At 38.7% G+C, this 14098-nt stretch overlaps 1 protein-coding gene across 1 annotated transcript in view; it reads right to left on the bottom strand.

The window, feature by feature from the left end:
• Positions 1 to 1113: 1113 nt before the first annotated feature.
• The window catches only part of TENT4B (terminal nucleotidyltransferase 4B), a 68806-nt gene continuing 55821 nt past the window's right edge, over positions 1114 to 14098 (bottom strand). Inside the window, exons 4-12 of the mRNA XM_068992091.1 lie at positions 13343 to 13463; positions 12157 to 12264; positions 9993 to 10121; positions 8985 to 9198; positions 7272 to 7398; positions 7060 to 7163; positions 6767 to 6954; positions 4898 to 5062; positions 1114 to 3743 (exon numbers count right to left, since the gene is read on the bottom strand). Of these exons, the coding sequence (XP_068848192.1) occupies positions 3567 to 3743; positions 4898 to 5062; positions 6767 to 6954; positions 7060 to 7163; positions 7272 to 7398; positions 8985 to 9198; positions 9993 to 10121; positions 12157 to 12264; positions 13343 to 13463 (1333 nt within the window). The 3' untranslated portion in view covers positions 1114 to 3566. The remainder of the gene's footprint in view (positions 3744 to 4897; positions 5063 to 6766; positions 6955 to 7059; positions 7164 to 7271; positions 7399 to 8984; positions 9199 to 9992; positions 10122 to 12156; positions 12265 to 13342; positions 13464 to 14098) is intronic.

The following is a 14098-nucleotide window of genomic DNA, read 5'->3' as shown; positions in this document are numbered from 1 at the left end:
ATTTCCTATCAACAATCTAGAGTTAGTGACTGGAACACTTAAGAAATCAACAGCATGTGGTAACTGAAGGAACTGACTGGTTTCAAGCTTCAGATCAATATTAAAATTGGGAAGGTACGCCATGAACAATAAAAACATCAGCAAAACTTATCAACAATACCCTATGATGGTGAGTCCCAGGGATTTCTACAGAGCAACCTAAGAAATTACATCCTCGTCACTAGAGAGGTCTCTGCAATGAATACATGTCCAACAATACAGTCCTGTAGCTCGGAGCCATCACTCTCTTGTGACCCACCTACAGCTCAGAGCCCCCAAACACTAGTCCATACATTAAGGGAAATACAGTGTACACATAGCATAACATGGGGAATGGAATGGAAAGAAAACACATGGAGATATGAGACTCCAGCAGAAAAAAAGACTATTAAAATGCTCTCCCTACCACATGTTGCCTGTGAAGACTTTATCCAGGAATATGTGGAGCCAAAGCAGATAACCTAAATATTAATGAGAGGTTCAAACTCCAAGTAAAACACTCAGAACAAAAATATAATATGGTCAACTGTTAAAGACTGGAAGGCAACTCCATGTAAAACTGGTAGATCCCACAGGTCAAAGCTCGATTTGCAAACCATGTACAGCATCTCCAAACAAATCACCGACTAAAAACTGGGCACCTTCAGAAGAAAAAAATGCATTAACCTTTATCATCAAAGCATAACCACTCAGACTTTGCGATGACGGACACTTCTTTGACACTTCAGCACCTCTAAAAACCAGTATTGAAAAGCTTACTGTGACTTTTTAAGGAGTTTCCACACCGGCCAGGTACACACACGTGACCGCCAGAGAAACGTCACTACAGTAAGGCAGAATTTGTAAGGTCCCTCTCTGCAAGCACTAGCACAGGAAGGTTATGCCCCATGGATATGGATGGACTGTAATATCTAAATGGCACGCTTCCGACACAGTCACAGAATCTTTAGAGAAAGTATTTAAACTCAAAAAATAAAAAAAGACAGGAGTCAAATACAGAGATGAAATGTACAAAACAAATGAGCAGGCAAACTAAAAGTTCTTGAAAGTATTTTACTTCAGGTTGAAAAATGAACAGCTTCCACACTGTTCATTGCAAGATACACAGTATTCACGAATACAATGCTGGTCATTTGAGGAAATGTACACACCTCAATTTCTCCTTCATGCTTTTCTTTTAGAAAGATACTGTTTACCAAAAAGAAACGTCAGCAGTACAGGAAAAACTATTTTCCCAATAAATTTACGAAAACCTAAGATTCCTAATGGAATCAAGATTATCTTCCCGCTACCACCACCTTAATATAATCACATGCTTATTGGAACACTAATATCCGCACCCTAAGAGTACATTTACTTTCAACAATGAAGGTGATTCTTGGAAAAAAAAAAACAACAAAACAAAACTTCAGTGTGGTAAATGTAACATGGATCTCTGCAAGTATTAAATGTCTGAAATAGGCAGCTAATACTGGATTTAATATTATTTTATAAATAATTGTTCCCTTAGCAGTAAACATAAGTCTACACATCCACAATAATCCTAGAAAATAAATACTGTGATTATGCACAATATGTTATGACAAACTAGTTTCAAAAAAACAAAAAGCTCAACATCCTGATAAAAATTCTGATCAGAATAAAATGTGACTCTAAAATTTCAAACATTGTCAAAATAACATCACATTTAAAATCTTCCACGCTTTACATAAGTATTATGAATTTCCAGTTTTGGAACACATTTTTCTGTTGTGAATTAAAATACGAACATATTGAAAACTGTTAATTTCAGTGATGACATCAGTTTTGGTCTTATTTTAGCATTATTTTCTTTATAAAAAGTTGCACTAAGTGTCCATTAACGGTCTGATTGGTCTTCAGTATTTCATAAATGTATATAAAAGAAATTCCTAAAAGCCAATAATAGTACTTTATATGTATATATGTATATATATATAAAAGAATCTCATCTCAGAAATGGCTGTAATTAACAGAGCCATAGACACTGATGCTAAACGTAAGAGCGTTCACCTTGAAAGAAAGCATTTTCAGAAATACCACTTACATTCTATTAAACATTTCCAACTGAGTTTCAAACTCAACACGTGATGAATAACAGAATGATACATCTCATTTGCACTCAAAACTGACCACAACCAAAATTTACAGTATGATTGAAACAAGCCAATGTTTAAAAAAGGTTTAATTAAAGATAACAATTCCATGAAAGGAGAGGATAAAGAATGGGATGACAAGAAGTATTTGGTCTTAATAAGGCAATACAAAATAGATCCATTATCAAAGACCATTTAATTTTTAAAGATCAACAATACCAAAAGCATAAAGTGGAGTTTAAGAAAATAGTTTTTTATAAGTATGATTTAATTAAAGCTGTTTACAGTTATTCTCTCCCACAGTAGTTAAGCATGAATTTAAAAAAGAATAGGAGATGAGAAGAACAAGCACACGCAGCACACAGGGTTAGAGGAGCCAGCATGCAAAGTCTGTGGAACTCGAGGTTTCACTGCAACAGGGATGGGACCAGATGCGGGTGGCCTTTTTTTTTTCCTATTAGGAAGAGAAAAAAAAAAAAAAAAAAAAGACTGCAAAGGAAACAAACACGAAGTCATGTAACTGCCCACTGCCCAAGACGACAGCACTATAAAAACAGTTGCAAGTTAATTCTTAGAGATGACTAGAGATTTTTCAGTGTTTACAGAAAAGTACATAGCACATATTTTTTTTTCTTTTTTTTACAAAATAAAATAAACGTCATTTGCCACCATAACCTTTTCTTTAGAGGAAAATTTTTGCAGCAGGTCACGAGGGTTCTATTAAGTCATTTCAATGCTGAGGAAACGAATTTGAGTAATAGAACTAATCACTTCCCTATAGATGGATGTTAAGATGACAATTCAGATTATTTTTCAAACTAATCCTGAGAAAAATCTGTTTACAATTTAAACAGTAATGTTGTTATGTAAAAAGTATTAACAAATCCACTATTACAAATATCAATCTCCTATATGGTCATCTATATATACACACAATAAAATGGTAAATATATGCAAAAATATTAAAAAAAAAAAACCATGCACAGATCACTTTCCCCTTTAAAATTTGGACTTCCTATATGATACCTGTGTTTTCCTTCCCCACCCCATCCTCTGAAATTTTCTTGTTTCTATCACCCTACCCACACTGAATACTATCCCCTATAACTCTGCATAAAGCCAATGAGAAATAGATTTATTTTACATTCAAGCTTTAAATCTTAAAATGACCCTGTTATAGCATATGACTTATCAAATGAGCAGCCTTTTATTTTTTTCCCCTTTTTTGCTTCCTTTTTGTTTTTGCAGTTGTCAGTCTTCATGATCCATTCCGTGGCGAGCTGGGAAAAAACGCAGTTGCTAAATCAACGTCTGAACAGGGTAAGGCTCCCGAATGTCTCCCAGGAGTCCCTATCCAACTGTCCTGCGAGTGAGATCATTGCACACAGAAGACAGTCCATCGCACGACGCCGACTATCTGCAAAGGTCTGAGAGGGGGGCGTCCCTCTTGTGTTTCCTCTTTTTGCCATGGTAATACTGATTATTTGATTTCCCTTGATGTTGTTTGTTTGTCATCAAGGAACCATGGCTTGTTTGGGTTGTACCTTGGAAGCCTTTGCTGGAAGAACGAAAGAGCCTCGTTGATCCATGCTGCGGAGAAGGAAAGCAGTCAGAAGGACATCAGTATTGCGATTCAACACAGCGCTTTTAAGACCTCCCTTGGGAGCTTTCATAATTAGGAACACACTCACTTATCTAACAGGCAGAAAACCATGCTTAAGGGGTTAACTCTCTGGGGCTCAAAAACTTCTACATCATTTTTTAATGGAAATATGAAAAAGCATAAGACCACTTCTTAATGGAGTAGTGGAATTTAAGTTTTTCTTAAGGAACCTATCAATCAATACATCACGTAATAGATGGCATTACTGGAAGGCGCTGTTAGATTAGACATGCAGATGCGTTGCCAGGTCAGGGGTCACCACGGCTAGCCACTCTTTTCCGACTATCACGTGCCATTTCAATGGCCATTTCTAAATGAGTCTGCATTTGGTGCACGTGCGCACATGTGTAAAACTGTACAGATAAAGTGGATTCTGTGAGTTAAGTCAGACACGAGGTGACTGACTTAACGGTCAATCTCTACTGTCAAGGGGCCTTCCCCAGGGTCCCTGATGTACTGGAGAGGGCGTGATGGCCTTAGGCCGGAGTCTACTATGAAATGGCTTCTTCCCCTCATTTTGATTCATTACTCAAGATGAATAAAATTTTAGGCACCTAAAAAGCTTACAAGAGTGTCTCTGTGGCCTTTTAAAGTCAAAGCTAAAGCTCATCAGCTGACCATGGCTGACTGCATCTGATCATTTCAACACAAGCAACCAGGTACTGGATTTTAAAATAAAAAAGGATATGTTCTTCTCAGATTGTGCAACATGACAGGGAGGTCATGCCAAAATTTCATGTGCGTTTACTTCAAGTACAACTGAAACTTTTTATAACCTGAAGCACATTCTTTATGCTGTTATCTGTAGTAAGGTGATTGGCTAGACCAGACGTCTTTAAAGAAGGACCAGTCGCTAGATTTCCACAAAGGTTTATATTACACGGGATAATCGGGACACCCTGTACTGGAAGTACTGTCATGCTCTGGAACCTCTTAGAATAAAATACATTTGTTCTTTAACCTAGGGCTTTCTTCAAAGCCATAATGCGTGTGTATACACGTGTGTGCATGTACATGCATGTACAAAACTCTAAATATTCCACACTCAACACTGACAATTGAAAACACAAACTGCACACACCTGGGACTTGTTGGTGCTGTTGGGTGTGTTAGTGGTCTGGGTGCTCTGCATCTTCCCGCCTGTCTGAGAGGACTCCACGGACGCATCCTGCGACCCTACCCGGTTCCCAGTGGACGGACGGCAGAGCAGCTGTTTCGGGGTTTTGCATGGTGTCGCGTCGGAATCCTAACACAAGTCACATGAGTTATAATGTGATAGAGTAATGATTTAGACGTTCAACATTAAGAAAGGAAAACAACTTCAGCGAAGCACTCTCTGGACTAAGTCTGAACATCTGTGAGTTAAAGGAAGCACGCTGAGGAATTTATAAAATTAACTGCTTAAGTCCTCCTCCAAAGGTTTAAAGTGGCTTATTTTATCAGAGAGTTTCTGTTCATTGTTAAATCCACTGACCACCCCTGACCCTGTTAATCAGCCTTGAAGGGGCTCCCAGAGGTCCAAGTTTATCTGCATTCTTATTTACGAAAAGGGACCATGGTACAGCGGAGCGAGCTAAGGGCCTATGTCCAGTGATTCAATGTCTTCAACCAAATACAAAACAATCACCCTACAAGATTCACTCTCTGAGAGCGATGACAACTCAGTGCTCCCTCCAAAAAACACGCCAAGTGGACCGGACTTCCCAGAGACGCCGGGCCGAGCCCCACGCGTCTGCGGGCTGCCTGGGCCTGACTGCTCCTCTCCCCAGGTCTACCCTGGCCCTCGCACTCTGCCCAGCAGCTCGGAGACACACACTGTCAGTCCCCAGAGCTCCCTCTCATGGCGTCTCTGCTTCCGCCCCGTGTCTGTGATAGCCAGCTCAGCACTCTGTCCTCCAAGGTTCTGCTCTGGGAACCAGAACAGCACACAGGCAGATTGCACATGTGAGGATTTATGACTCCATGATGATAAATGGTCATCAACAACAAAAAACTGTCTTTTTCTCACTGAGGCTATTTTTTGTCATGTATACTTATAAAAGTCAATAAAGGCCATTTTAGATTTCAATTTTAAACTCAAAAGTAACTCTGATGAGGATAAGTAATGTAGGTATAACTGATACTAGAAAATTCTATGAGGATAAGAGAGAAAGTAGATTAGGGATTTCCAGGGCATGGGGGTAGAGAAGAAATTAGGGGCTACTAAAGGTTTCTTTTGGGGTAATGGAAAGGTCCTGGAATTATACAGTGGTGAGGGCTATACAATATTATAAATATTCCAAAAAAAACCCCACTTAAATTATACATTTATAAACGGTGATTGAGGGAGTATATATATATATATATATATATCCCACTTTTATAAAATTTTGAAGGACAAAACTAATTGATGGTATTAGAAAAATCATAACAGTGGTTACATCTGACGGTAAGATTGGGGATTGACTAGGAAACATCTGGGGAGATGTTAACAGTCAACATCTTGTTACGATTTTGGGTTACACATGTGTATGCATTTGTTAAATGTATAATTAAGATTTCCTTATATGTTAATTTTATATCAAAAGAAAAAATTGGGCAAACATTGAACTGTGGGTAATGACAAGCACAGGAGAGTACTTTGTAGGAAGTATCCTAACATCTGTGATACTTTGAAACGTGTTAAAGAATAAGATGAATTAGTGAATGAATGGATAGCTCTGTGTAAGCCAGTAAAATGTTAATGACAGTCTAGTGGACGTGTATACAGATGTTCACTAAAATTCCTTCCCTTTCTGTTATATGCTTGAAAATTTTAACACAATGTTGAGAAAAAGTACAATCATTAAAGTTATTAAAATTTCCAAAGAACAAATAAGAAAATGAGTTAGCCATGGCTCTCTAGACAGAATTATCCCAGCAGCAGAACCCCTACAAGGCTAGGTGCAGAAAACCGTATCTTCATACTTACAACGTCACTAGAGCTGGACTGTGTGGCTGAAGAGGAAGACACTGGACCTGATGAAGAGTTTGAAGAGTGTTTACTAACAGATTCCGAAGTTTTACTTCTACATTTTCCAAGGGCTTCATTTTCTTCAGATAGATTATTATTACATTTATCTAACTGCTGAGTATCTACTATCAAGGTAACACCATTTCCTGAAAGAGTGGCAAAAGATTGGAAAACGTTTCTTCCCATTAAGCACACATAACACAGAAAAGGCTCTAATACTCAGTCAATTGATCAATGAAAAAAACTCTTACCATTGCATGAAGGCTCGGGCCTATTCTGCAAGCCCCACTGCTTTGATATCCAATCTCTATATGTGGCAACTTCGTCCGTTACTCTAATTATTCTACCTAATATGCTGCAAGTGTTAAAAAAGAAAAAAAAAAAGAACGAAGGTACATTAATTTGAAGATAAGAAGCTGCAAACAACTTTGACCCAATGGGCTGATTTTGGTGAAACTTTTACCTCTCTGTCTCGTTGTTGGGATAGTACTTTGCAATTGGTGATACAGCATGACTCAGGACAACGTAGGCATAATCAAAGGCCTGTTTCACCTGCATGGCCCCATATGAACTCCTTCCAACATCATTACCTTCAAAAGAAATATATACATAACATATTAAAATTTACTGCGGCTTAATATGAACTAAAAGTTCACGAGCCCTCTTCTGGGAGAGCAAGGCCAATCACTGTCCTCAGAATATGAGCTGCTAGTTGGCCCCACAGCTCCTCAGGCTCTAAACGTGTGGATCATGCATAAATATGTCATTATGGCATATAAACTGCCTAAATGTCTTCTGGCCCAACAGGGACTAGCCCTTACCTAGTTATGAAAATAAAAGAAGCAACTGCCTATTTTCTCCTAAGGGTGAAACAAAAGCAAAACTAAATTAGAAACACCTATTTGTTTGTTTGTCTGTTAGCTTCGTAAGCCTCTCCTGAACTAAATAATGGGCTCCTAAACAGCAAGGACCACCTTACCGAAAAAATCCTTTGTGTCCTTTACGTAGAGTTGGCTTCCAAAGAACATTTGCTCAATGAATAAACTACTACTGTTTCTAAGATGGTTCATTCAGCCAGAAAAGGGCTCCTAGGAAACTATTCTATCTTTTAGCTTCTTTTTCTTACTTATTTTCAAAGTCAGTATGTGCGTGTGTGCTAAGTCACTTCAATTGTGTCTGACTCTTTGCGACCCTGTGGACTGTAACCCTTTAGGCTCCTCTGTCCACAGGATTTTCCAGGCAAGAATACTAGAGTGGGTTGTCATGCCCTTCCAGGGGATCTTCCTGACCCAGGGATCGAACCTGGCTCTCTTAAGTCTCCTGCATTGGCAGGTGGGTTCTTTTACCACTAGCGTTACCCTGGAAGCCTATATATATATGTATATTCAAAGTCAACACATTAAAGCAAATGACTAAAAGCATTTCTACTGACGTCCAATAATGCAGAATCTGAATATTTTACAATTATACTAGGAAAAAATATTGTCCAGAAAAATCAGAATACAAGCAAGCAACACAGAGCTTCATGAAAGCAGAGGAGGAATTAATTTTCCACTCACTTTCAAGCCAACATAAAGCTGGGAAAAGCACACTATGCAAAAATAAAGAAGGAAGAAGGGTCCAAAAGGAAAAGAAACTGCCTCTTGGTGCCCTCTTTCTCACGAACTCTGAAACATGTAGTGTGTCTCAGAATCCTCACTTACACCCCGGGCTGACGACTGGTTAGGCTCAGGGGCAGTGAGGACTAAAGAGAGAAGAGCTGAAAATGGCTGCTGAACTGCAGATGCATAAGCCCACCCGAACAGCTAACACCTGTTCTCCTTTGCTTCCAAGACTCAAATAAATGTTACCCCCAGCTCCACTCACGTGCAAGCATACAGCGTGTTTTTCTGGTGTGTGTGTTTACGTTCATGTGTTTGCTTATGAAATATCTTGAGGAAAAAAGAATGACTACAATTACAAGTTAATCCTTTATTTTTCATCTGAAGAGAGTTTAAAGTACAATATAATGACTGAGCCTCTTTCGGACTGAGCTGGGTGGCTTGCAGGATCTTTGTTTCCCAACCAGCGACTGAACCCGCTCAGCAGTGAAAGCTCAAAGTCCTAACCACTGGACCGCCAGGGAATTCCCAATGCCCTCTTCTTGAATGTCCATAAATTTACCTAAATTCAATACCTGGTTGTAAAGGATCTTCGATATAAAGCATGGATGGCCTGTAGCCATCTAGCATATTTTTCTGTACTTCATCTTTGGCCACATAAGAACCACCATCCTTTATCCGGATGCCAGTCTTTAAATAATTGAAGTGTCGTCCATATAATTCAAAAAATTCTATTAAGAGAACACCATAGTTTGTATTGGGGATGCAAGCATCTTCCCTGGGATGTAACTAAAACGAGAAGAAAAAAAAAAATTACATTGGATTTTTTCTGAATTCAAGGTGAGGATAGTGAATGACATTCTAACTTCTATAAACAATATTATTATAATTTTGGTTTCACAGAGCAGCCAACAGATAACAGAGTTACAGCAGACTAATTGTAACAGTACTTCTGTTACAGACAACCGAAAGCGCCAAGGGCGCGGGGGGGTTCCAAGGGGTAGGTGGAGCCCACGGGTGTGGGGGATAATTTACGAGGCTGGATTTCACAGCTGCTCAGGATGTTGAGAGAGTCGGCTTGGCCCAACATCAAGGAAGTCATTCTGACTCACCAGCAGAGTCAGGCAGTTGGCAACACTGCTATACCACATGAATATGCTCACTGACGACATTAAGACTTCCAACACATCTTACCCAGACAGCGAGTCTCAACTGAGCTGAGACTCAATTGTAAGTCTCCACTTAGAATAGTAACTGCTTAGAAAGACATTCTTATTTTTGGCATTTATGTTACTACGTATACCTATGGAAACTGCACCATACTTTTTGTGTTAAAATTTGTAGTGAAAAGTCTCAAAAATATTAGAACACATGAGATTTAAAAAAAAATTCTTTCCTTGGGATTTTAAAATATTTAATTGCTAAATTATAAAAAAGGTATCCGGTTTAAAGGGAAAAGTTGTCAGTAACCAAGGGAAGTATTCTAATTAGAGCTTGAGTAAAATTTTTTTCCAAAATGATTCCCAGCTGATTTATTTAACAAAAAATGTTTAGTGTACACTAGCAGGGTATAAGTTACTTACCTGAAGGAAACTTACTGCCATTAAAAAGAGACTATAAGAACCAATTCCACCCGTAAATACTTCATTAAGGTCCCTCTGTAATAAGAACTGTTTCAATACTAAAACCAAGTATGGCAATACAGGATATTTCTGGAAAAGAAAATTACATTTTCAATGAATTCCTTCATCAGTAATAGCTGGAAGCATTAATAGCTTAAATGGTCTCTCAGTATAAACTGGTCCTTACATGACAAACTTTGGTCGAGATATATTATATACTTGCACACTTTAAAAACAAACTATAAAAAAGTAAGCTCTAAGTAACTGAGGATTGTGTCCTCACATCTAAAACCCCAAACACAGAGAGCACCCCAGCATTCACTACGGGACAGAACACTAGCAATGCCTATTGCGTGACACACATCTCATGATTTACTGAACAATTCTCATCGTAAATAGGTAACAGAAACGGTACGGGACGACGTCTCAACTCTCAACGCAGTCAGTCCGTGGGATTTTAAAGAACCACTTCTGTAAGCACAGCGGCACAGGCAGACCAGCCCCTCCAGGTGATCCTGCAGAGCCCAGAGCAGGTCACCCTGCCTGCTGTCCTCGGTGAGGGCAGGTGAACACGCAGCCCACCTTCTGTGCCTCACAAGCAAGGGCCAGCACACCCACGGGGGCAGGGAGGACAGCCTGAGTCCATCTTTCACTCAAGGTCGTTCTCATTAAGTCCTCTCCGCAAGCCCGGCCCCGGGGTAGGGACGCCGAGAACAAAGCTGGCAACACACGCGGAGAAAGGAGCCTTAACGAAGCCCCTGCCTAAGCACGGCAGTTACTCGCGCTCGCCATTCTTTTCCTGACGCTTACAGCGCACACGCACTGCTTCCTTGAGAAAAAAAAGCGTTTATACTTGTGCAAATCATGTCAAAGTAAGGGAGCGTGAGAAACAACAGAAATATGGAGAAATAATCATTTTTAAACACTATGGTTGAACTCAGAAATAGATGTAGTCTCTTTAAAGAACAATTAGGCAAACTGCCAACAGAATTTTCTCTGCATATATCCTCTGACCCAGAAATTCCATTTCCAGGAATCTTCTTACAGACAATTTATTAGTGTAAAGAAAGATGCAGACGTGGAAGGATGTTCACCAAGCAGTTTTTGTAAGAGCAGAAGATGCTGGAAGCAACACTGGGGAAGAGCTGCCTGCACGAGGCATGGTCCATCCTGATGAGGGTGGCCAATGAATCCTCCGAAACAGCAAGTTTAAAAAAAAAGTACATCATACATATGGTGTGCTATTTCTTTTGTGAAAAATCTCAAGAAGAGGATAAACAAAGAAGTCGATGAAGGCAAATCCTATGTAGCTGATCTAAGCATACAAGGTAAACTCACTTTTTCCTACCCTTTTATAATAGTAAGGTTTTTCTTTTTTTAAGTCATGTGTATTATTCTCAATTTTTAAAAAAGTTTCTTTTCTGGTGAAAAGAAAATTTACACACACCCAGTATCTCCAAAAGAATGGGATTATGGATAATATTTCTTTTCTTTTTCTGCACATTTACATGAGAATATAATGTTTATCACACGAGAGTTACAATTTTTTTCTGAACTCAAAGAACTGCTAAAGAAAAAAATCAAGTGGAGAGAGAAGATATTTTATTTAAGCCAAAGCAGTGCAGAGTTTTAGTTTAGGGAGAAAAAAGCCAATGCGTCCAGCTGAAGACAGCGTTGATAAATTGTGCACTCTCTGGGAAGAAAACAGAACAATCAGAAATAGACTTAAATCACTCCAAGATAAGGGAAGGACATCTGCAGGACCTACCGTGCAGCTGACTCGGGGATTAAGACCTAGAAAACTCCTGCGAGACTGAAGCAGACAGGAGTGAACTGCGTGGAGTGACTCAGCCCGAATCTCCCTAAGAGGAAGGATCTAGGGCAGAGAAGTTCTTCAAAGGCTCCTTCAACCCTTAATTCTTACCTGAGGCCACACTATAAATTACTGATTATGACAAGCAGACACAAGGAAAGTAAAAACCACTCACAGAAAAGAAGCATTTGTCAGCAATACACATACAAAGATAGCTTACCCAAGTATACCAAAACACCACCACAACAAAGTTTCAAAACATAACTCCATTTTCTAATAGTTTCATTGAATAAACACTGTAAATTCTCTGACCTTGGTAAAATCTTTGATGAGGTCAGCTGCTCTGACGCCATTCTGTACATTAAAGCTGATATCAACTTTCACTTCGGTAAAAGAATCTGTTAATTTAATAATAGGTACCTAGAAAGAAGAGAAAGGTAAAATTTAAATACATCAGACAAGTTAAATGACAAATCGGAGGATGGAAGGTTACCAGAGCTGAGATCCTGACCTTCTCAGGAAGACTTTAAACACTGAGTATTCTGAACACGCCATACCAGAGTTGACTTGGCTGTCTAGATATCTTATATTGCATATTTAGCATCTAAAGTCATGCAGTACATTCTGGAATTTCTACTGATTGAGAGTTTTGAAACAAAGTAACAAAAACTTTTCTCGACATTAATCTACTCTGGAGAACAGTTTCCAACACAAGAAGATCAAGAATTAAGAATGTCGGCCCACAGCCCCAAACTGTTTCCAATAGGAAAACTGCTAGATTCTTAAGTCACATACACAATAAGTCACTGGCATTTTTGGTCAGTTTTGCAAATAGCCCAAAAAACAATCGGACAAGAGAACTTAAAATTTAATTATTCTCAAATGAAAAATGATGGAATGGTTTATATGAAGTATCAGGAATTCTTTTAAAAAGAGAAAAAAAGCTCTTCTTCTACCATGCATTAGAAAACTCAGACCAGCAAACTTGATATATAGAACTAGATTTCCAAATTAATAATTTTTAATAAAGAAACTACCCGTTTTGCTCTAATAAAACCTGACATGCAAATATCCAAACTTCTAAAATAGACATATTTCTAAAATGAGCTTCCATGAAAATTCTTAATGTTCACTCCATTAGTTAAAATGACTTGATCTACAAAATTTCAATTAATACAATTCTTCAAGGATACAAAATATGATAGAATATCTGCATAACTAAAACTTTATTAGATATCCATATTTTTACTTACACTTTATATTAAAAAATCTATACAGTGTTATATGAAAGAATAGAGTTAAATTTTTGAAAGAAATGGATAATCAGAACAATTCATTTGTCTCACAAATGCAATTTTTTATGTGCAAGCACTGGGATCATGAACAGAAGGAATCATTCAGTCATAATCCAACTGTGCGCACCAAAATTAAAATTTAATTTTACACGTTCCATGCGTAAGTAATTGGAGAGTTTAAGATGAAATGTTGAAGAACTTACAGTGGCTTTGTCCAGAACTTTCACCGAATCTTCATCTGCAACTTTATGCTTCCGAAGAGCTTCCTCCAGGGTCCAGAGGGGTAGGTTTTCCCACTTCCCAAACACCACAAGATCAATGTCACTGAGCACAGAGCACAGAGAGGAGTTGTTGAAAGAAGCAAGACACTGTACTCGCTTTCACTCCTTCAGGCCACAGCCAGCAAGTTACTGGCAGCACGATGAAAACTCATTTCTCACTCTCACACTGCCCAGTGAAGACTGAATATGTCGGTGAGGACCGTTTTTCAGAAAGTGGAGGCTGGTGATTTTAACAACCTCCTACTTCTCCTACTTATTTCCCAGGGTGATTCTGAATGAAGTAAACCCTCAAAAACACCAGTTAATGTTTCCTGCTCATAAAGGCCTCTGGTACTAAAACCCTTAAGACCTTCCAAGTGAAAGAGATCAACTGATTAATCGTGACTTACATTATCAAGTATAAAAGCAAGATGCAGGCATACTAGTATATCTAGTATGCCACCATGTGTGTAAGAAAGGAAGAAACACACATTTCCTTTTACATATACAGAATCTCTCTGGAAGGATATGCAAGGAGCTGGTAATAGCAGCTCCTCCAAGCAGAGAAACTGGGGGAGAGAGGTGGGATTCAGACTTTTCATTGTCTTTATTTTTGTGCCCTTTTCAAGTCTGAACTAGGTTATCACAAAAATTAAATTTTTAGAAAGAATGACTCAGGCTTTGCAGACGCTTAGAACC

The sequence above is a fragment of the Capricornis sumatraensis genome, chromosome 20, assembly GCF_032405125.1.
Source record: "Capricornis sumatraensis isolate serow.1 chromosome 20, serow.2, whole genome shotgun sequence".
Taxonomy (NCBI): Eukaryota; Metazoa; Chordata; class Mammalia; order Artiodactyla; family Bovidae; genus Capricornis; species Capricornis sumatraensis.
This window is presented reverse-complemented; position numbering and strand designations above follow the sequence as displayed.